This window comes from Panthera leo, chromosome C1 (assembly GCF_018350215.1).
Source record: "Panthera leo isolate Ple1 chromosome C1, P.leo_Ple1_pat1.1, whole genome shotgun sequence".
In the NCBI taxonomy this organism is placed as follows: Eukaryota; Metazoa; Chordata; class Mammalia; order Carnivora; family Felidae; genus Panthera; species Panthera leo.
In genome coordinates this window covers 97,634,906-97,660,423 of record NC_056686.1, presented here as the reverse complement: position 1 = coordinate 97,660,423, position 25,518 = coordinate 97,634,906, and the positions used below count along the sequence as shown (strand labels likewise).

General features: G+C 34.5%; 1 protein-coding gene across 1 annotated transcript in view; it reads right to left on the bottom strand.

Moving 5' to 3' along the window:
* Nucleotides 1–25,518, bottom strand: part of SYCP1 (synaptonemal complex protein 1) — a 121,512-nt gene that overhangs the window by 82,592 nt on the left and 13,402 nt on the right. The window contains exons 7-14 of the mRNA XM_042953545.1: nucleotides 24,198–24,271; nucleotides 15,140–15,198; nucleotides 13,638–13,707; nucleotides 12,621–12,694; nucleotides 10,166–10,274; nucleotides 3,003–3,097; nucleotides 2,352–2,536; nucleotides 837–904 (exon numbers count right to left, since the gene is read on the bottom strand). Of these exons, the coding sequence (XP_042809479.1) occupies nucleotides 837–904; nucleotides 2,352–2,536; nucleotides 3,003–3,097; nucleotides 10,166–10,274; nucleotides 12,621–12,694; nucleotides 13,638–13,707; nucleotides 15,140–15,198; nucleotides 24,198–24,271 (734 nt within the window). The remainder of the gene's footprint in view (nucleotides 1–836; nucleotides 905–2,351; nucleotides 2,537–3,002; nucleotides 3,098–10,165; nucleotides 10,275–12,620; nucleotides 12,695–13,637; nucleotides 13,708–15,139; nucleotides 15,199–24,197; nucleotides 24,272–25,518) is intronic.

The following is a 25,518-nucleotide window of genomic DNA, read 5'->3' as shown; positions in this document are numbered from 1 at the left end:
ATAAAATACCAAAGGAATTATTTACCACTGAAAAGTACAATTTTGGATGCTCAAAGATTGGTCTAGTCTATAGTGGGAGATTAAGCATTGCCAAAGGAAAGGCATAAATAAGTTTTGAAAGTTCAACCAAACATCCTAACAAGGCAAAATTTCTTACAATTATTTTAATTACACAATTTCTCAAACCTAATAATAAAGTTTACAGAATGTTGTGGAGACAGTCTAGAAAACACCTGCAAATTCCTGAGTTAATTTATAAAAATAATTCTTTTCACCAAAATTGGAAAAATGTTTTTATAGCTTTATAATTCTCCACATCTGTACATATGAAGATTTGTAAATATGAAATACAGGAGTTAAATTATGACTAGCTAATTAAAGGGTTATAAATTCACAAAATAACTACAGAACTTCTTTCTCTTTTGGCCATGAAATCTATTGAGTATTAACAATACTACATGACAAAACAGGATAGCATTCTCCTATAGATAGTTCATAATCCAACATGACTAATCAATAAAATGTCAAAATTCAATTAAAATATAACAGACCTTTTCCATTAAGAATTATTAAGGCCTCTAAATCCTAAAATAAGAAAAATAAACTAGAAACATCTCTTAAGCTCCTTCCACTTCTAGACATCTATGAATTGCATAATGGCACAGAATAGTCTTTCTTAAGGTTTAAATTTTCTGTCTTTGAAAATCAAATTAAAAGTGACAAAATAATTATTATTGATAAATGACAAAGGAGAAACTATATTATAATCTGAAATAGCATTTATATCTGTATAATAGACTAATATTATCACGTACATGTTATTCTCTAAATCTTACCGAGTTCACTTGATTTCTGCTGAAGCTTCATGGTAAGTATTTTCAATTGATCTTCACTTTTTTCCAATCTTGTAAAATATTAATTTACATGTAAAACATTCTTTTAATCACAATTCATCTAGTAACTAAAACTGGTGCAATTTAACAATATATCTTTCACAGATTCACCCAATTAAACAATTTTTGAGTACCTACCATGCCATATAGTATAACATTTCAAAATAAGGTATCACTATTATTAATCAATAGTTGTATATTAATTATATCTGCATAAAACCTTAAAGCTTATGGTCACAATTTATCTCTTAGCTATTGATGATAATCAAATTAATGCATCCTAGAACTTTAAAAGAGACTGAATATGTAACTACTGTTACATTGAATTCTGCCTTAGAAACAATATAAATGTGAGAATTGGGCAATCCGCTTAACTCTTCTAGCTTTCTGCTTCCTCATCTATAAAACTGAGGTAATTGGGGGCCCCTGGGTGGCTCACTCAGTTAAGCATCCGACTTCAGCTCAGGTCATATCTCGCTGCTGGTGGGTTTGAGCCCTGCATCGGGTTCTGTGCTGACAGCTTGGAGCCTGGAGCCTGCTTCAGATTCTGTGTCTACCTCTTTCTCTCCCCTCCCCAGTTCTCTCTCTCTTTCCCTCTCTCTCTCTCTCTCTCTCTCTCAAAAATAAATACTTAAAAAAAATTTTTTTAACTGAAATAATTGGAACAGATGATATTTAAGCTAACTTACAATTTCAAAATTTGAAAATAACCTATAATATCAACAAAGAATATATAAGATGAGCTGAAGTAGAAAAACTAGCTTTTCTTCCACCACCATACATAAGCAGTAGAGAAGAAATACTACTAGGTTCAGGTCATGAATTCACAGAAAAGCGTGTTCCTGTCTTTCATCCTACTAGACTTACTAAACCCTAATGTTAATGGGACAAAAATAATAACTTAGGCCTCATAACACAGCTTTAAAAATACACATATAGTGAAAACAGTAAGTTTTTAATTCAAACTTTAGACAAACTGTTATTTAGATGAAATTCAAATGAATATCTTATATATAATATTCATTAATTCATTAATTTAATAAAAATGTTTTGAGTACCTACCCTATACCAGGCTAGTACTAATTTTATACATCAGAGAGGTTACAGACCCAAGTAAAACAAACTCACAACCTGGGAAGTTATTTCTATGAAGCTAATAATGATCCACAGTTTAATTAAATACGTCCTATCACTGCATCAGCATTTATGAGCTTGTTTATATAGCTGGACTCTGTGGCCAAGTATGCATGGGAACTATCCTAAAGAATACCTGCTATCTTTTGCCAGGACACCTGCCTACCTAATACAAACTTTTAAAATGTATTCCCATTTTATAAATTAAAAAAGAGACTTGGTTACAGATACTATAGGAATTAGAAGTCACTTGACAATGAATAGAAAATACAGTGAATATTGGAAATAAATTGTTTTTATCTAGCTAAATAAAAATAGCTTTACCTATGCTGTTCTGTTGTCAATAATTCTTTCAAGCTGCAGACAGAAGTTTTAAGTTCAGTAACCACAAATGAATGAGCAGCTTTAGCTTTGTTAAATTCTTCCATCTGAGTTTCTTTTTCTCCAGTGAGCTGATATATTTTTTTTGTTGCTACCTGTAAATCTTCCTCTAAAGCCTTCTGAGTAATCTAAATGAAATAAAATACAAAACAAAAGCTATAATCCAAGGGCCTTAAGAAAAAAAACTGAACTCATCTGCCTTTGCCGCCTCTCCTCCCTCCTTATTATTCTATCACCCTCCTCCATTACCCCACCCTGGCCAATTTCAATGCCCATTCAGTATTCCTACTTCAATTTACCATTCTCCCAAAGCCAACCTATAGTCCCAACCTCCCAATGGAGTCTTCTTAGCCCACAGTGTTCTTTCCATTTTTAGAACTACTGTAACAATTTTAGCCTGAATCACTCTGTTGGTATTTAGCAGAGTCTTCTATTTTATACTTTTGATGCGTTTTTACCCAATGTTTCTAATTATAAGCATTTTGTAGACTGGGATGAAGTTCCGGGTCCTTGTACACAGTATTACCATTTTATAAGTATTTATTGATTCATAGTGTGAGGCTTATCACACACGAATCAGTTTTTAAATCATACCACACTTCTTTGCAAAGACATTTTAGTATCTTCTAGTTCTGATGTCAAATGATCCTGCTTCTCATTTGATTCTTTTAAGTTTTCATTCTGTAATTCTAAAAAAGAGAGTTGTGGATTGGTAGTACTTAATAAAAAAAATACATACCAAGAAAACAAATTATTTGTTCAACTACTTTTCTTTCCTCCATGAGATACTCCAAAATGAAGGAAAATTATGCAAATATAGATGCACTGATATTGGCATCATCTACTTTTACTGACTTTTCAAGACTATTAACTCCCAAGCACTCACCAGTAAACATGAGGATGTTTGATGCTACATTTTAATAACAGCTAAACAAAGGAAACAATCTAAATATTCAATAGGAGATAAATTAAATTATGATGGTACATACACACAATGGCATACCATGTAACCACTATAAAAGATAATGGACTTTATTCCAAATTGGAATACATATTCACAGAATATGTATTAAATAAAAAGGGCAGAATAAAAAGGGCAAGTTTAAACGGTATTTATAGAAATAATGCATATGAAAGGAAACAATACAAAAATATTGCAAGTAATTTACCTCTTAATGGTGAAATTATTCAATACTTTATTTTTATCATTGCACATCTTGATTTTTAGTTTTCTAAAATATTACATTTATATATTGAAATATTATGAAAAAAGGCTTTTGACTCTATAGCTAATATTTATTAAATACTAAACGTTACGTACTAGTCTATGTGCTTTATATGTGTGCATTCTACTTTTAAACCTCATGGAAAAAATAGGGTGAAAAAAAAGTTCATGCTCTTCCCTGGATTCAAATTATTCTATGTCCTCTTACTAGCTACCTAAACTTAGGCATGATAATAACTAGTCTGTCACTACTTTTCTCAACTGGAGAAAGAGAATAATCATAGTTATTCATATCCTGAAGGATTAAACAAAATAATGCAACTTAAAATGATTAACCACAGTGTCTAGCATATATAGTCAATTAGTGTTAACGATTAGTATGATAATGATGGTGTAAACTAGAAACTGGGCCTTAAAAATTCATGGTATTTACAATGCAAGCAGACAAATAATCAATGATAACTGCTGATGGGCACTCACTCAGAAATTCTGGAAATATACAGACAGGGAACCTAAGCCAAAAAGGATCAATAAAAGTTAGAGGCAAGGGGAGACAGACATAAAGAGGGAAAGTTCAAGGAAGGCTTCCAGAAAGTGACAGATCAGTTCAAACATTTGAAAGCCAGTAAGAATTAATAAGAGTAGTGGGAGCTAGGAGAGAAAGAAATATCACAGACAGGTCAAAGAGCATGTACAAAGACAAAAATGAAAGAGACGAGATGACACATCTAAATGTCTAAATGAAATGCATTTCAGTAGCATGAAACATAAAGTAAGAGGGAAGAATCATAGCAATTATGGTTAGAAAAATAACAAGGACAAGATAACAGGATTTATATGACTTGTTCAGAGGTAGTTCAGAAGTCATAAACACTATGAAAAATGATGAAAGATGCTAGACCACAGAATGTTTCAAGTTCATATTTTTTTAAAGTTCCACTCTGAAAATCTGTGTAGAAATGAAAAGGTTAGTGGTCCACCTCTGAAAACAAAATGGGAAAAATAGATCTGGAGAGAGGAAAATGATTACCAAAGACTATGGTGTCTGCTATGGTACTATTTATTATAGTCTGGTAATAAATGTCTCCTCTGAGAATTCATAATCACAAACTAGTACTTCAGCATGTATGAGAACTGAATGTATGCTGCTTGAATGTTCTAAAAAGCTCCAAGCCGAAACTTAATTTGAAATGTCCTTAAGTTCACCCAGGATTCCAGAACTGCTAATGCAAATTTTCTCTGTAGAAATTTACTTCCAATCCAAGTCTTAAAGAAGTTCCACAGATGAAGTTACATGACCTCAAAATCACAAGAGAAAACAAAGCACCATGAGCAGAGTCAGCATAATAAATGAAAGGCGTACTTGGATCTGCAAAAATTTCAGATGTTAGAATTACTGGCTGTGGATTAAAAAAAAAAGTATTATAACATTCTTTAAAAACTAAAAAAGGAAGATATCTATAAACTAAATAAGACTTCTAGAAAAGACACTTTTTTTAAAATTTTTTTTTAACGTTTATTTATTTTTGAGACAGAGACAGAGCATGAACGGGGGAGGGTCAGAGAGAGAGAGAGGGAGACACAGAATCTGAAACAGGCTCCAGGCTCTGAGCTGTCAGCACAGAGCCCGACGCGGGGCTTGAACTCACGAACCGCAAGATCATGACCTGAGCCGAAATCGGACGCTTAACCAGCTGAGCCACCCAGGCGCCCCTAGAAATGACATTTACAAAACTGAAACTGAAAATTCCATTGGGGTAATGAGTAAGGTATGTCATTCAAACATTCCTCTAAAAAGGCATAAAAACCCAGGATCAAATATTAAGAATATTAAAATCATTAAGCTCCTGACAAAATCCTAAGAAATTACCAGGACCAAGTGAAGGAGAAAACAGAAACTTGGAGAAGATAAGCACAGAAACCCTCTTTTGCCCTGAAAGCATTTGCAGATCCTGGCAAAGTTAGACTTTTGATTTGAAATGAGGTGATGAAAAAATGAGGTCAGGAAAAGAAACATGAAAACCCAAAAAGACTGTATAAGACAAAGAATCCAAGAACTGAAGCGCCCGGGTGGCTCAGTCAATTGAGCGTCCCACTTCGGCTCAGGTCATGATCTTGCACTTCATGGGTTCAAGCCCCATGTCAGGCTCTGCGCTGACATCTCAGAGCCTGGAGCCTACTTCAGATTCTGTGTCTCCCTCTTTCTCTCCACCCCTCCCCAGCTTTCCTCACTCTCCTCTCGCTCTCTCACAAATAAACAAACATTAAAAAAGGAAAGGAATCCAAGAACTAAACCTCTATACAGTAAGCTGAGACACTGTTTATGTAAAGGAAGCCAAAGGAAACCAATCCTCAAGCAGATTTGCAGCCCAGGTTCCCATGACCTGAGTGGTCCAAGGAACCCGAAGCCTTGAAACTGAAGCTCAGAGCCTAGAGCCTGGAGCCTGGAGCCTGCTTTGGATTCTGTGTCTCGTTCTCTCTCTGCCACTCTCCCACTTGTGCTCTGTCTCATTCTGTCTCTCAAAAATAAATAATAAATGTAAAAGAAAAAAAAAATTTGAATAGACCCATAACCACTAAAGAAATTAAATCTTACTCAAAAACCTCCCAACAAACAAGACTCCAGGGCCAGACAGCTTTCCAGGGGAATTCTACCAAACATTTAAGTAAGAGTTAATACCTATTCTTTTGAAACTGTTCCAAAAAATACAAATGGCAGAAAAACCTCCAAACTCATTCTATAAGACCAGCCACTATCTTGATTCCAAAACTAGATAAAGACCCCCACTAAAAAGGAGAACCACAGCCCAATTTCCCTGATGAACATGGATGCAAAAATTCCCAACAAGATACCAGCAAACCAAATCCAACATTACATTAAAAAAATTATTCACCACAATCAAGTGGGATTTATTCCTGGGATACAGGACTGGTTCAACATCTACAAATCAACCAACATGATACATCACATTAATAAAAAATTTAAAAAACTACATGATCCTCTAAATAGAGAAAAACCATTTGACAGTATACAGCATCCTTTCTTGATAAAAACCCTCAAGAAAGCAGGGACAAAAAGGAACATACCTCAACATCACAAATGCTATATAGGGAAGACCCACAGCTAATATCAACCTCAATGGGGAAAAACTGAGAGCTTTCCCTCTAAGGTCAAGAACGTGACAGAGATGTCCACTCTCACCACTGTTGTTCAAGATGGTGTTGAAAGTCCCGGCCTCAACATTCAGACAACAAAAAGAAAAAAGGCATTCAAATCCACATGAAAGAAGTCAACTTTTCACTATTCACAGATGACATGATACTCGACATGAAAAACCCAGAAGACTCCACCAAAAAACTGCTACAACTGATACATGAAATCAGCAAAGTCACAGGATATTAAATCAATGCACAGAAATCTGTGGAATTTCTATACACCAATAATGAAGCAGCAGCAAGAGTAATCAAGGAATTGATCCCATTTACAACTGCACTGAAAACTATAAAATACCAAGGAATAAACTTAACCAAAGAGGTAAAAGATCTATATGCTGAAAACTACGGAAGACACAAGAAATGAAAAAACATTCCATGCTCATGGATTGGAAGAACAAATATTGTTAAAATGTCAATACTACAGAAAGCAATCTATGTAGTCAATGCAATCCCTATCAAAATAACACCAGCATTCTTCACAGAGCCAGAACAAAGAATTCTAAAATTTGTATGGAACCAGAAAAAACCCTGAACAGCCAGAGTAATGTTAAAAAAGAAAACGAAAGCTGGAGGCATCACAATTCTGGACTTCAAGCTGTATTACAAAGCTGTAATCATCAAGACAGTATGATATTGGCACAAAAACAGACACATGAATCAACGGAACAGAATAGAGAACCCAGAAATAGACCCACAAATGTATGGCCAACTAATCTTTGACAAAGCAGGAAAGAATATCCAGTGGAAAAAAGGGAGTCCCTTCAGCATATGATGTTGGGAAAACTGGACAGTGACATGCAGAATGAACCTGGACCACTGTCTTACACAAAAATAAACTCAAAATGGATGAAAGACCTAAATGTAAGACAGAAAATCATCAAAATCCTAGAGGAGAAAACAGGCAATCTTTTTGACCATGGCCACAGCAACTTCTTCTAGACATGTCTCCGGAGGCAAGGGAAACAAAAGCAAAAATAACTATTATATTTCATCAAGATAAAAAGTTTCTGCACAGTGAAGGAAACAATCAACAAAACTAAAAGGCAACCAATGGAATGGAAAAAGATATTTGCAATGACATACTGGATAATTGGTTAGTATCCAAAATCTATAAAGAACTTACCAAACTCAATACCCAAAAAACAAATAACCCAGTGAAGAAATGGGCAGAAGACATGAACTTTTCCAAAGAGGACATCCAGATGGCTAACAGACACATGAAAAGATGCTCAATATCACTCATCATCAGGGAAATACAAATCAAAACCACAATGAGATACCACCTCACACTGGTCAGAATGGCTAATATTAACAACTCAGGAAACAACAGATGTAGAATTACCCTACAACCCAGCAATTGCACTACTAGGTATTTATCTGAAGGATACAAAAATGCTGATTCAAAGGGTCACATACATCCCAATGTTTATAGTAGCTCTATCAACAATAGCTACATTATGGAAAGATCCCAAATGTCCATTGACTGACGAATGGATAAAGAAGATGTGGTATATATAAACAATGGAAAATTACTCGGCAATCAAAAAAAATGAAATCTTGCCATTTGCAACAACATGGATGGAACTAAAGTGTACTATGCTAACCGAAATGAGACAGAGAAAGATAAATATCGTGTGATTTCACTCATATGTGGAATTTAAGAAACAAAAGAAATGAACATAGGGAAAGGGAAGGAAAAATAAGATAAAAACAGAGAGAGAGACAAACCATAAGAAACTCTTAAAGTACAGAGAACAAACTGAAGGTTGCTGGAGGGGTATTGGATGGGGGGGGGGGTGGACTAAAGGGGGAATGGGCATTAAGGAGGGCACTTGCTGGGATGAGCACTGGGTATTACATGCAAGTGATGAATCACTAAATTCTACTTATGAAATCATTATTACACTATATGTTAACTTGGATTTAAATAAAACTTTAAAAATAATTTAAATATTTTAAAAATAAATTAAAAAGAAAAGCAAATTAGACACAGAAGGTGGGATTAGGTAACAGGTCAATAGAAGATCTCCCAACTGAAACAAAGAGAAAAAATAAAAGATATACCGCATATGGGACACAATGAAAAGTAACTTAAATGAATACATTTCAGTGCTTATGAGTCTGCAGAATCACAGAGAATTCGTTACTTAGTACCAGGAAATTGTTTCCAGTTTAAATGATAAGATTAAACATTCATTCATCCTAACAACTCTTTAGCTATTATGTACACAGCAATATGCTAGGCATTGAATTACACAGATACTTAATGAAATACAGCCCTGCCTGCAAGACACCCATAGTCACAGATGAGTAATGGTTAAGCCATTCTTAAGAATAAGGAGTTCACTGGAATTTAGGCAAAATATTTGGAGTGGAGGTAAGAGGCTCACTTGTGGTAGAGGAAGTAGCCAAATCATGATGGAGAGGTAAGAAGAACAAAAAATGTATGGGAAGTTAAACTATTTCATACCTGGAGTATACCGATTTAGTAATAACAGTAATGTAAAATGAGTGGGCAACGTTTCACCCAAACTATGTAATCATTTGCCATGTGAAAAAAAGAATTTTTTTTTAAGAGAAAAGTGACAAATATCACAAGATCTATATGATGCTCTGGAAGGTATACAGTATTTCACAAAGTGTATTATGCCTTCCAAGTGCCCTGCCACCTAAACAAGTTTGAAAAATATTCAATAAGGTGGTCTAAACATAACATGACATTCAAGAACCTTCACAATCTGATCCAAACATTCTTTTCCAGTCATGTACCTGAGTTCTCTAAGATATAAACACACAAATCAGTGTTTCAAATATACCCTAACTCTGACACTTCTATGACTTGCACAAGGCATTTCTTCTGCCTACATTCTCCCCTCCAATTCAGTAGAGAAACTTTAATCATCAAAGGTATATTTAGTTTAACAAGCAATTTTCCCTAATACCTTTCCCAATACCTCTAGAGTGTTCCCAGGGTATTCATTCATTCATGAAATATTTATTGAGTAGGCTGTGTGCCAAACACTGTTCTAGGCACTTGGAATACATCAGTAAACAAAAGAAAGAAAATGCCTGTTTTCTTGAAGCATTTTGTTGAAATTCTGAAGAAAGGGACAGTATGGAAAAGTGAAAAGAGCATATGTACACTGAAAAATCTCCCTAAGTGACTCTATTACATCCTCCTCCAAAGATCCAATCCATGTTGAGAATTACAGCACTAGAAAGCATTACGACAAAACTGTAATGAAAGCCAAAATTTTAAATATAACAAGAGTAATACACAAGACACATTGTTATATTTTCTTATGTAAATTCTTACTTGTCTTTTCCTCTAATCGATTAACTTTATCTCTGGATTCCTCCAGCAGAAATACCAAATCTTTCATTTCATTTTCTTTCTCAGTATTTTGGACCAATAGTAGTGATACCTAAAATGAAATATTTAAATAATACAATATAAATATGAAAAATTAAATATAACACCTTAGCATTTACCATTACCTACGATTATTTATGTATTTGTTTATATGCTTTTCAACTGGTTGTGCCTGGCATTTAGTACATATTTGCATAATAAACATTTACTAAATGAATGAACAAACTAATATGATCTACCCAATGATCTACGCGATATTATAATATGCATTTCAAGTTAGTACTTAGAATACACAGATAATGAAATAGATATATAATGAAATCTATTGGCTCATTTATTCCATAAATATTATGGAGCACCTACTTCATTCCACAAACCATAATAAGCATTGAGTATACAGAGATAAGGAAACTTACCTTAAAGAAACTCAGAGCCTACACCAGGAGACAACTATACTTGAATATTATTAGTAACAGGACAAAATGTTATATGAATCAGCACACACACACACACACACACACACACACACACCCCTAAATCAGTCTTAGAGGATGTAAATAAAAATTAATCCTTCTCAGAGTACTGAATTGAGTCTTGATAGACAAATAGAAATTAATCAAACACAGAAATTAACATTCTAACTCATACAAGAACACAAAGGATCAAGAGATCATGTTTTATTTAAAGAGCTGAAAATATTCAGATGGCTAGAGTATAGAGTCCATGTGAAGAAAAAGGTAAAAGATAAACTTATAAAGACAAGCTGAAGACTCGCAGATTCAAGATGGCAGAAAGACCTGTCTGCCCTGTATTCAATTCCAAATCACCCAAGAAATAACCAGGAGAACAAAGACAAATTCCATTTCCCATGAAACTATGAGACTTCTATCACCCAAACCACGATATGTAAAGAAGGAAAGCAGTTAAAAGGAATGGAAAATGATGTAGTATAGAAAAGCAAGGTCAAACCTAAGAGCCTACACAGGGAAGATACTATTGAGAAGCAAAACAATTCAATCCCAAAGGACTCCAGAATGTTTCAAGAATTAGAGGCAACAGACACTGTGGAAGGTAGGTATAAAAAAAGACTAAGTATAAGGAGGCTATTTGGAAGTCTGTATAAAGCGTATTAAAACCTCCCCAGGTCCACTTAATCCTCCTTTTTCAGACTCTCCTCCTTGATAGCCAATGTAGTCAGAGAACTAACCTGACTAAAGATACAGACGTAGTCATATTGAAAAAGAGAATCTCTAAACCTAGGTTTTCTAATCACAGGGAGGGTTGTAATGAAAGGTCAGCCTGTGGAATAGTAAAACTCATTCTGTCCTTCCTACTCTGCCAGCCTCAATCCAAAATGCCATCAGTCAAGTCTGTATCACCATGCAGGAATTTGGAGAATTAAAAAAAAAAAAAAAAAGCATTATAAATAATGACATTTAGGAGTCCATAGCAAAACACTAGTTGGCCACGCCACCATTTCACAGGGAACCCCACCAATCTATAAGCCCTGCCCATGCACCCAGAACTCCAACAAGCTTTTTAGCACTTCCTTCTTTTTTTGTGTTCTTTATAATATTCACAATTTTAACTTTTAAAAAGGCCTTCTCTCAGAAATCTGGTTTAAAAGTTCAGTTACAATATGGAAAATTATTAAGTCTTTCAAAAGATCTAAGCCTTAACACATAAATTTAACCAGAATTTAAAAATACAAGTATCTTCTCTGTACTTTCAATTAACTTTGTTACTATTGTTTAAGTAGATATCCTTGTTATCTATCATTACAAAGTATCTTATAAAAAATAAAAAAAAAAACTCTGAAAAAATAGGGGGAGACAGAAAGAAGGGGATTCCTTTCTATAAAACATTTTCCATTGGTAAGCATGACTTGAAATTGATTAAGTTGGCATAATAATTGACATTCTTGTGAATGTCAAAGAACACAGACATTATTTTCACATTTTCCACTATGTGACATTAATAGAAAGAAGCAAAAGAGTATTTTATATTTTAGTTCCCCCTCCTTGGTGTCATTAATACCAAATACATTTCAAAATAAACTGCAAAATAGGAGTTGAGTGGTCAACGATCATCATCTTTACATTTGATAAAATTTTTATCTAAAGTTCTCATAAAATATTTTTGCAGCAATGTTACCCACTAATATAAATATTAGAAAATTCACTGAGTTTTTAAAATAGGGCTGCCATTCAGGGCATGCATGTTTGAATCAATGGAAATTAATTCTGCTAGGTAAATAGCTAAGTATTTGGAAATATATATTTAAAATCTCTCACAGAAATTTATCATGCAGTCTGCAATAGATTTCTTTTGAAATTTTAAGTATTTTATGAATTAGCGAATACAAAGAATACAAAGAGTTGATTTTTTTAAAAAATACCTGCTTTTCCTTGTCATTTACTTCCTTCTTATATTCCTCTTCAAGGTGTTGGAATTTTTCATGATCTTCCTTTACTTTAAAAATAAAGCCGATATACTTTAATATCTTAACACAATTACACAAAGTTAAAGTTTCTGAGACTTTATTTCACCTCCTTATGTATCTAGATACTAAACCTCAAAGTTCTATCAAGTTAAAACTGCTGTTTTCTTGCTGTTTAATAAAATATTGAATTTAAATAATATCAAAATATAACAAGAAAATTCTATAATTTTTATAACAGCAAATATGTAAAACCTTATACTTTATAACACCCTAACCTGAAATAACAGATTTTAAATATATACAGAGTTGACCCCTGAACAACAAACATTAGGGACACTGACCCCTACACAGTTGAAAATCCACATATACTTTTGACTCCCCAAAAACTGAACTACTAATAGCCTACTGGTGACCAGAAGCCTTACCCATAACATGTTTTGTAGGTCATATGTATTATATACTGTATTCTTGCACTAAAGTAAGCTAGAGAAAATGTTAAGAAATTCATAAGAGAAAGTACATTTATAGTACTATGTTGTATTAACTGAAAAAAATCCACAGAAGTGGACCTGCACAGTTCAAATTTGTGTTGTTCAAGGGTCAACTTGTTATTTTATCATGAAACTTTACCAAGAAATGTAAAAATAAGACCAAATCACCCTTCTAAAAAATTAAGTACAAACCATAGTAAGTTTGATTTCAGGGAAAATGTAGCTTTGAAGCCAAAAGACTATTTTTAACATATATCAATTCCCTGCCATATTCCACAAGATTTTGAGGGGTTTACAAAACCCTGAGTACGAAATTTAAAAGACCTGAGGAATCAAGCTGAAGCTAGGAAAACATTAAAGGAATCTAATTTTTTATTAGATTTATATATTTTTATTTATTTTTATTTTATTTATTTATTTTATTTATTTATATTTTTTATAAACATCAGTAGAGTAATATAAAATTAAATAGGATCCATACATTTAAAATGCATTTCCAATCTAGAATTCTCAGCTTGCCCACGAAGTTCCTCAAAAGCTATTATCATTTTCTGAAATATAAAATTTGACTTTTAAGAATCATACTGACATTTTTTAAATAGGTTCTTCAAACTATGAAAATATTAATAAATTTGTCTCATGATCACTAGATATAAAAACACTCAACTTTGAATAATGAAATTCCCATAACTTGCAATAATTAAATAACTTACTAAAAATGTATTAAGTGCCTACTAAATTAGCTTCCCAGATGCTTAAATGTACTGGAGACATGTTACATACTACCAAACAGCAGCAAAATGATTTTTGGTATTCTAGTCATTTACTTAATAGCCCATATCAAAGTCTATAATTTTACATATTTTTTTGCTTACTTAATTTCTGTCTTCCCCCCACTAAAGTATAACCTCTGTGAGGTCTCCCTCCTATTAGAGTCCAAATTAACACTTACGTCATCTAGCAGTGTTAAGTTCATTCAGCATTCAACAAATCCTGATTTGCGGATTTGTACGAATTCATTTATTTGTTTAATAAATAGTTACTGAGTATCTACCATGTGCCAGCCACTGTTTTAGGCACTTAGGATATAGGACAAGGTTCTGATAGGGAACCAATTTATATTCCAGGGTAATGGAAAATACTTACATATACATCTATATCAAATAAATGTCATGTGGCTTTCAGCAAAGTTAAACACGGTGAGGAGATAGAGAAAAACTGAAAGGAAAGGTATTTTAGATAAAGTAGTAAGGGGGATAATTAAAAAGGAGAATGAAGCTTAAGAGTTCTCATAAAATCTTGGACACAAAAGTTCTAGACAAAGTCAAAGAACCAAGATCATAAAGAAGTTACAAGTTTGAGAAACATAAAAGAGAATGACTATAGCTGAAAAAGCAAAGTGGAAAACAAGAGGGATAAGAAAGGTAAGCAGGAACCAGACACATTAGTAATACTTTGTATTTTTTTCCAAATTAATGGTTATGTAACATAATGTGATAGTCTCTGACACAGAGTTAATACATTTTTGATAAATTAAGTTAAATGGTGTCACTAACACATAAATTCAAAAGCCACTGAATAACAAAACATTAACACACCTAGTACAGAATCTTAATCTTATTGGATATAATCCTATGTCAACAAATAATAATCCTTTTATCAAGAAGAGTTACATATATCTTTGTAGCTATCACTCAATTTTGCTTAGAAATGTCTCTATTTAGCAGTGCCTATGTGGCTCAGTCAGTTGAGCGTCCGACTTCAGCTCAGGTCATGATCTCATGGTTCATGGGTTTGAGTCCTACACATCAGGCTCTGCACTAAAGGCTCGGAGCCTGGAGTCTGGTTCAGATTTTGTGTCTCCCTCTCTCTATGCCCCTTCCCTGCTTGTGTGTGCTCGCTCTCTCCCTCTCTCTCTCTCAAAAATAAACACTTTTTTTAAATGCCTCTGTTTAAAACATTTAACTTTTCACTACAACTTACCTCAATGTTATTATTTAGATCCACATATACTTGCCTAGTTTCTTCCCGTTCATATTCATCTATTAATATAAAATAATTCAGAATTAAATTTTAAAATGATTATAATGCCAATAATACTCAAAATGCCTCAAGAAACCATTAAAATATTTAAAATTCTGTTAGTGAAATGTATTAGTATATCCTGAGTCTCTGAAAATAGTATCAAATGTACAGAATTGTTGATTACTATGTTGTACATCTGAAACTAACATAATGTTGTATGTCAACTCTACTTCAGTAACAAAGTTTTTTAAATAAGCTACTTCATAGTAGTTTCACAGCAAGGCACAACAAGGCATGATTTTATTTCAACCTCAAAAGTTCTAATTTTCTTTTACCGAATTACTACCCATGAATTTATTCAAACTTTGTAAAATATATTTACAGTTTTAGCCTTTAAAATGAGTAGGGATTTAACAATTATTCTATTAAGTACTTTCTCCTGTGTATATTTATGATTCATAGAGTCCACATGAAAACCAAAGCCCATGATCTCTTGCTCTACTTCTGAGGAGGCAGAAAGGAAGATAAACTTGCTCTTCATGCCTTGAGGTTTAAGAATAGGTGTGGCTCCAGAGAGAAATCCCCTATAAATCCTCTACAACCTTTTTATTTTTCTGGGTGTTTTTTTTTTACCTGAGCAAGGATTCCCTCTAGCTATGCTGAGGGGAATGAAGGTAGAAGGCAGTACCTTAATTACAAAGCAGTAACAGACAACGTGGCTGTTCCTTTATCATCCCCCCAAATGAGACCAGCATTACATTAAAGCATGTTAAATTTAAAGATGGTAGGGGCGCCTGAGTGGCTCAGTTGGTTAAGCGTCCAACTTCAGCTCAAGTCATGATCTCACAGTCTGTGAGTTCGAGCCCCGCATCAGGCTCTGTGCTGACAGCTCAGAGCCTGGAGCCTGTTTCAGATTCTGTGTCTCCCTCTCTCTCTGACCCTCCCCCATTCATGCTCTGTCTCTGTCTCAAAAATAAATAAACGTTAAAAAAAAAAAAAATGTAAAGAGGGTATTAGTCCCAGACTCTCAGTAACCAGCTGCAAACAAGAGAATAGCAGCTGTCAATGGGAACCCAAATAACCAAAAAGAGGGTACATGAACTATCTTTAGAAGAATGCAGGTGTGCTAAACCCCTAAAAAATAATGGAGAAAGCTCTGGACTTACAGCATATGAAACAGGAACTGAACCAATTTTATCTGAATATTAAAGGGCTGGAAATAAAGGGCTGGAAAATTTAAGGAAATAGAGGCATAATATATCAGCATTTGAACAGAAAGATAGTTCATACTTCTCACTCCATCTATTCTGTTTTATATTCACTACTTACACACTTAGTAACACATCTTCTCTATTCCTCAGAAATGATTTGTGCCAAAGAACTGCATTCTACTGCCAACACCTCCAATTTTCCCATTACCAATACCATTAGTACTTCCAAGATACCATCCAGCCATTCTTCCAATAGAAAAGTACTGGAAATTAAATAAAACTACAGAAAAGAACATAAACGGGTATAGATATACTTTACAGTTGTCACAAGCAAGACCCTATAGGTAGTACAAAGTAGGGACTCTGGTAGCTGTTGAGTGTTCCAATGTGGTAATGCAATATTGTAAAAATATAACCCTACATTTTCTGTTTTTCTTCTTGATATTTATCTATCCATTGATCTATCTCCCTACCCCCCACCTTCACTCCCTTCCCTTTAGCCTCCCTCCCTCTCCCTTCACACTCTACCCCTCCTCCCCCCCCTCCCCCACACATGCTTTGCTCCAGTTTGGGCAACTAGATCTTTCAGCATGTACTGCCTTAAAGAAGAAATGATTCAGGGGTGTCTGGGTGGCTCAGTCGGTTAAGCATCCGACTTCGGCTCAGGTCATGATCTCATGGCTCAGGAGTTCGAGCGCCGCGTCAGGCTCTGTGCTGACAGCTCAGAGCCTGGAACCTGCTCCAGATTCTATGTCTCCCTCTCTCTCTCTGCCCCTCTCCCACTCACACTCTCTCTCTATCAAAAATAAATAAACATTTAAAAAATAATTTAGAAAAGAAGAGATGATTCAAACAAAAGCAAAGAAAAACTCTTTGGGTTTCAAAACACCAGATTGGGGATTAAGGGAAGGATTCAGGACATAAACACTAGGTTTTTTAAATATATGAGTCAGAACAAAGATTCTCATCCTCTACGTCAAAGAAATATTTACTAATTTGTGGGAAAAAGCCTTTAGAAGGGGAAGCTAAGAGAGCTTGGTAAGTTCTGGCAGACACTTAAGAAAAGGTTCTGGAGCCCTCTACACTCACCAGACTTAAGCCTCAGGGTTGAGGACCACAAAACCCCCAGCGAGTGTGGGCCAACCAAGAGCAGAGTGAGACTATACTTTTTTTCTTCAGTAGGGCTCTAGAAAGATGACAAAACCTAAGAAGAAATGCCTGTGAAGTGTATCTAGGCAGATAGGGCTTTAGACAGCTTCCATTACTCTTGTTGCAACACCCGATGCAGCTGAGCATGGTGGGACAAAGCACAGAGAACCAGCAGATCTGAATGGGCCCTGAGGACAGAAATGAGGGAGGACTCAGCAGCAACCTATGTGGACCAGTTACCGAATACCAGTCGAAACGAGAAAAGTCTCCATGGATAACAAATGTCCTTCTCTACCACATGGTACAATATGGGAACTTCCAAATTTAGATTCAACCCCAGGGGAAGGGGGAAAGTTCCCAAATTTACTAAGATTATGTTTCTTCTACGTTAGCAGCATCAAGGCTTTAAGATATTAAAAATTAAGATTTTTTTATATTTTAAGATATCAAAGTGTTATGCATGTTTCAGTTTATTGATTACAATTATGCAGAATCATAGTTTCTACATTTATCAGAGCATCAGAAAACTAGCCAGAAGGGGCAGAGTTACACAAGGTGAAAAATTTACAAACTGCTCAGGGATCTGCCATACAACTGTAAATCTAAAAAGAGGATTCAGCCACTAAACCAGAGGAGGTAAATCCAGACTAAAGTCAGTTTATCACCTAGTTTATTTAGTCTGGATAGTTCTTGCTTTTTTCAATGACATATATGGTGAGAAAACCCACAGGAGGCCTACAAAAAAATACTGTCAAACAAAGGAAAGGGAACAACATGAGAGATGTTAAAAGGAATAACCTATCTCTGAAAACAAAGTCTATCTAGAGAACCCAGATGAAGATTTCAGAAAACTATCCAGTATTCTCAACAGAACCAAGAAAATATGGTCAATGAAAGGGAAGATACAGTGAAAAAAGACAGAACAGGCCACAAGAGAAATGCAAGAAATGGGATAAATCAAATAGAAAAATAAATGAGGAGGAAAGGGGCAATGAATTAGATGACACTACAAGAGAATTACAGGTTAGAGGCAGAACAGTACAGAATTGATATTTCAAAAGTCAAACTGGAAATATAGGAAACAAACCCAATGAGGGGGAAAATATTAAAACAATTAGAGAAAAGAAGAACTGAAGGCCAACAAACAAGTATTGCCCAAACAAAAATCAGACAGTGCCCTAAGATATCATAAAGCATTCATGAGCTAAAAAAAAGACCGGTACAGATTGAAATGGTTGTACTGACAAAACTGTGAATTATAATGATCAAAAATACACACACACACACATACACACACACATACACACACACACACACAATATCTAGGTATAGATCTAGGGAACTGTGATTACCCCCATTTCACAGATGAGGAAATTGTGAGACAGAAAATTATGTTATTTTCCAGGATCCCAAAGCTAGTGAGTAGTGGGACATGATTAAAACACAGGCGTGCCTGGGGGCACCTGGGTGGCTCAGTCGGTTGAGCGTCTGACTTCAGCTTAAGCCATGATCTCATGGTTTGTGGGTTTGAGCCCAGCATCAGGCTCTGTGCTGACAGCCTGGAGCCTGCTTCAGATTCTGTGTCTCCTTCTCTCTCTGCCCCTCCCCCACTTGTGCTCTGTCTCTGTCTCTCAAAAATAAATAAATGTAAAAAAAAAATTTTTTTTTTTAAACACAGGTGTGCCTGATTAAATCTAGTTTGGATAAATGCAAAGAATGCTATCTGGATCCAAAAATGTAAATGTACATGCAAAGAATGAAGCAAAAAAGAAAATGTAAAGGTTTTAATTAATAGTGAACTCACTAAACCTATAATGCATTGTGACTATCAAATAAGCTGACCTTAGAGTTCATTAAAGACACCTACAATTAGACAATGAATAGTCCCTTACACAGGTTAAGTTACAAAACTAGATTACCTCAGACAGATCTGGACTCTATAACAAAGATGTTCAACAGATCAACCAAAATGCCAAAAGCACTTAAGAATCTTCAAATGTCTAGGCTAACGACAAGATTCAAAAAAGGACAAGAAGCCAGCTTTAAAGATCTAAAGAGATAGCACATAAAAAATGACTTAGACTTTTTCCATATGCCCTAAGGAGAGCTACAATAAGAAGACAGAAACTATGTCAAGATTTCAGCTCAACATAAAAATTAAGAGCTGTCCTTAAATGACAATCTTGGGGTTAGTGAGTTTCCATCACTGAATATATTCAAACATAAAAACAACTACTACTTGGTTAGACATGCTATAAAGGAAAGTAGATCAATGGAAATGTAAGTAGACTACAAAAGCTTTAAAGTCTTTCCCAACACTAAAACACTAACTACTTTAGGTTAGGACTTAAGGCTACAAAAAAAAAAAAAAAAAAAAAAAAAAAAAAAAAAAAGCTAACGCAATATTTCGAATGGCAGGCTAAAGAATTCAATATCATTCAGTGTGCAACAGCCATTTAAAGGGTTTTTTTTTAAAGGTGCATCTAAGAACAGATTTGTTCTTTTTTTATTAACCTATCACCTACTATCTTGAAAGACATTGTCTAAAGAACGGACTATACTGAATTAAGATATGATCCCTTGTCCTTAAGCTTGCAGTGAGATGTCTAGCATATAGTAGTAGACACTCAAATATTTGTTGAGGGAATTCATAAATACAGTACATGGTAAAGGTATACAAAGAAGAGGAGCATCTAAATCAGACTACAAAATTGGGGAATATTTCCCAAGAGTAGTAACATTTATTCTGAGTTTTGAAGGACAAATACGAGCTAAGGAGATGAAGGAAAGAGGATCAGTCAATAAAAAAATATATTCAAAAGCTCAGAAGCATAATCTGTTTAGGGAGTAACAAGTAGTTCTCCATGAGCCTGTATATATGGGAAAGTGGCAAACACCATGCTATCCACCAAAAAACATATGGAAAGCCATTTAATGAATTAAACAGTAACATGATTTGGTCTGTATTTTAGGAAAGCATCAAGGACTCTGTTTTCTGGTAATAGCTAAGTAATTCAGACCAACCCTCCTACTGCAGACAGTTAAAAACCTGGAGGATTTTTTAATTCTTGAAGGAATCAAAGATCTAAAAACATAATGATGAAAACATAATCAGGCCAAGAATAGATTGAGGGTTATAATTCAAAAACACCAAACCAACTTCCAGTGCCAGTCAAGATGAAGTAATTCCACTATAGCTTTTCTCTCCCATTACTTACAGCTAAAATCCCTGAATGAAATACATAAAGCAACTACTTTAGGACTCTGAAAAGTAAGCAAAGGCAGATATACTGGAGACAAAAAGTAAAATCTTAAAGAAATGACTCATGGGAAGGTGAGTTTCCTGTTTAGGTTTTTTCCTATCTTCCCTCCTAACAGTAGCCAAAGTGTAAGGCCCCAGCAGAACTGTAACAGGAAACATGAGCAGCAAAAGGAAATCCTGATTTTTTTCTTTTTTTTCCCCTCACAGCCCTGTCCCCAAAATGGCCCTAGTAGTGGAATAGTAGCAGCCATGGCAGCGAGGACATACAAAACCCCAAAAGAAATTCCACATTTACAGCCAACGGGCAGGGAAAATGGGCCCAAGGCTGAGCATGGGGGAGAAATCTTAAAGACAGCTCCAAAAGAGGATTACCTAAATTATGATATGAGTCCCATGGGAAAATTGAGAGACTATACATGTACAAGACAGACCCAAAACAAATACAGCAAGGGCTTTGAAAACTAAACTCCAATATAAACCACTACCCACATCCCAGACCTAATCTTGAGTGGAGCATACAAGAAACAGAGCCAGAGCAGTATACCAAAGGCTTTGAAAACTGAACTGATACTGGAACCCAGCACACAAAAGGCAAGATAGAACTTGTGATCTGATCTGGAGTTGACAAACTGCTAAAAAATAAACAAACAAACATACATTGTCCTGGGGATTTTAAAAGGACCCAGATTCTCACAACATATAATTTCAAAATGTCCAGGATATAATCAAAACTTTTCAACATTCAAAGAACCAGGAAAATGTGACACCATTCTAGGTCTCAAGCAAATAATCATAGATAATGAAGTACACAATGAGATAAACAAGAAGTAGAATCTAGAGGACGACACACCAGAATAGACCCCTTTAATAAACTTTATTAAAACCTTAATAAAATAATGTTTAATTTACTATGTTCATGGAGATAAAAAAGCTGAACTTAAAAATTTCAGCAAGGAACACTAGTGGTGAACATCGCATATTAAATCACTATGTTACACACCTGAAACTAATGTAACATTGTCCATCAACTTTATGTTAAAGAAAAATTTCAGCAACAAACCTGAAAGTCTAAAAAGTGACACTACGGATATTTTTAAGACCAGCTAATATATACAAAACCAAAAAATGCAATAACAAAAATTGAAACTTCGACTAATGAATTAAAAAACAAACTAGAACTAGCTAAAAAGAGAATTAGTGTACTAGAAGAGAGATTAGAAGAAATGTTCCCGAATGGCACACAAGAAAAAAGATGAAAAACATATACAAGGCAGAAATATGAAAGGTAACAGCACAGTGGCCTCACTGACTTGAAAAGATTAAACAGGCTTTCATCTAAGGGACTTTGCACTTACTATTTCCCAAAATAACTACATGGCTCACCCCCCCCCACACACACACACACACTTACTAGGGTCCCTAAAATACTTCCCCAATCACCCTATCCCAAAATACTCTCTCCTTAAGTAGTTACCATCACCCAACATATAATTTGTTTATGGTCTGTGTCCCTCCACTAGGATGCATCCTCCTTAAAAGCAGAAACTGTTCATTGCTGTTTTCCTCAGCATTCAGAATATTTCATGACCCAAAGTAGACACTTAAAAAGCTGGTGAATGAATAAATGAGACACAAAAATCCAACAGCAAAAGGAAAGACTTCAGGAAGAATCTAGATGGAGTTTACATTAATAAGTGTAAAGACTTTGTATAGGAAAAAAAGATCTACACATCATATCAAGATACACTCATCGGTTCATTTAAGAAATCACCTAAAAATCTTTTTAAAGATTCAGCAAACCTCTCCCACCATCTATCTCTGACTTAGAGAACATAAAACTAAACAGAGAAAAAAAAAAAAAACCTAGCAGCCTTGTCTCTATGGCCCAGGTTACTTTCTACAAAGCAGTCAACACACCATCCCTCTACACCCATCAGTGTATACTTCTCACCATTTTTTATATATAGATGGGAAAGCTAATATTGAAAGCTGAATAAACAGGATGCAGTGGAGGAGCTGGTAGGGTACACTACATTCTAGAACTATATATATTAGTTCTAAAAGCAAAGTACTATGTGTAGGGACAAAGAATTAAAAACACTAGCAATAGTGCATACTGGAAAGAAAGAAAGAAAGAAAGAAAAGAAAGAAAGAAAGAAAGAAAGAAAGAAAGAAAGAAAGAAAAAAAGAAAGAAAGAAAGAAAGAAAAAGAAAGAGAAAGAAAGAAAGAAAGAAAGACAGACAAGGAAGAGGAGAGGGGGAAGGAAAAGGAAGAGGAGGAGGAGGAAAAAAAGAAAAAGAAAAAAGAAGAGGGAGGAGGAGGGGAGGAGCACTTTGCACTGTTATAAGCAATTTATATTTATTAACAAATTTAATTCTCAAAACAACACTAAGAGGCACTTTATTAACCAATAAACAGTGGATCAGAGATTATATAACTTATCCAAGGTCAAGTAGACAGCAACCTAACTCTTAAGCAATAAGCTGTGTGACACTAAAATTTTAGCTATCCTGAAAAAGCAGATAGACAGTATATCCTAATAGATTCTTGGCAGAAACAAAGTAGAGCTAGTGTGAAAATAATGACAAAGATAAAAGTATTATTTTTGAAAATAAAATTTGTTTTTCATCAAAATGAAAAAAATTCCTACAAGTAAAATCAAAATATGCATACAATGAAAAAGTGTACTTTCATATATATACCACAACCTTATTTGAATATTTTAAAAGCATGTTTCTTTAGAAGAAACTTGAGAATTCTATTTAGATAGGAAATAAATATTGCACTACTCTTAAGTACTAGGCCTTCAGCATAGCCTTCCACCAGTAGTTTCTATTATAAACATGGTTATGCATCAAAATTTAATATGCTGGTTGTTCCAGACAGAAAGAAGCTTAGTCTCAAGATCACATTTTAACTGAAATAAGAACTACAAATGTCAGATATACAGCTTTTGAAATAAATTATCTTTCAAAAAAACTTTGAGCTTTGAAAGCTCAAAGAACTGAGAATCAAATCACTACTTATGCAAAGAAATGGTATGAGGTACATGTAACTTGTTCAAATCAAAGTTGGCTCCAAAAAGTGAAAAAACAATTTCTTCCCTTCTCCATTAAAATAATAATAAGTTGATGGGGCGCCTGGCTGGCTCAGTTGGTTGAGCATCCGACTTCAGCTCAGGTCATGATCTCACGGTTTGTGAGTTTGGGCCCCACGTCGGGTTTGGGCTAGGTGCTGACAGCTCAGAGCCTGGAGCCTGCTTCTGACTCTGTGTCTTCCTCTCTCTCTGCTCCTCCCCCACTCTGTCTCTCTCTCAAAAATAAACATTAAAAAAAAATTTTTTTTAAATAATAACAAATTTAGAAAATCACATAAAACAAGAAAAATATTTACATTTCTTTGTCTTTTCTGCAGATCTGGCACAGGTTTCTTTGAGTAAATTACATAAATGCCTTGTAGCATTATTCCTGAAAGAAAGCAAAGAGTCTGTGTAAGTGCAATCTGATCTCAAAGCAAAATCATATGTAAAAGTTATGAAACATTATTGTTATAATTTTTGAAGAAAGTCTTATAATACTTTAATATATATATCACATCCCTCATAAATGACTATATGGAAAAAAAATGGGTTGACTGCACTATTAGCAAAGATGATTTAGTAACTGCTTCCCTTTAAAGTAAAAAGGATAGTTCCTTAACAAGTTTCTACCCAAGTAGCTATCAATAACCCTTCAGTAAACAGTTCTAGATTTGCAGAAGAAAAAATATGAGAAAAGAGAGTAGGGCTTTTCATTTACTAATTACCCCACATATACTCTAGCTGTCTTACCCTCAAAACAGTAAACAGGTAATTTTCTGACTAGCCTTTCATTACATGAATAAGACGACCTCTGATCATCTCAATAGATGCAGAAAAAGCATTTAATAAAATTCAATATCCATTTGTGATAAAAACTCTCAACAAAGTTGGGTATAAAGAGAATGTACCTCAACATAATAATGGCCATATATGACAAGTACACAGCTTGCATCATATTCAACAGTAAAAAGCCAAAAGCTTTTCCTCTAAGATCAGAACGAGACAAGAATACCCCCTCTTGCCATTTTTATTCAGCATACTATTAGAAGAACTAGTCAGAGCAATGAGGCAAGAAAATAAATAAATTAAAGGTATCAAAAAAGGTATCCAAATTAGAAAGGAAAAAGAAACTCTTAACATGATATATAGAGAAAACTCTAAAGACCCCACCAAAAAACTGTTAGAAAAAACCAGTTCAGTGAAGTGTGTAGGATATAAAATCAATATACACAAAAATCAGCTGCATTTGTGTACACTGATAATGAACTATCTGAAGGAGAAATTAAGAAAACAACCCTATTTACAGTTGCATCAAAAAGAATAAAATACCTAGGATTAAATTTAACCAAGGAAATTAAAGACCTGTGCACTGAAAACTATAATACATTAAGAAATTGAAGACACAAATAAATGGAAAGATATTCCATGCTCATAGATTAGAAGAATATTGTTAAAATGTCCACATTACCTAAATGGGTCCTAATACCAATTCCAATGTGGAGGGGCAGCAGTTCAATTCTTGGGACCAACAAGCAATTCTTGGGACACCAGTTGAGTGTACAATTCAATTCAATCTGACACTACCTACCTGGAGATAGCCTCAGATTCTAAGGGTTCAATCCTACAAAAACTGCT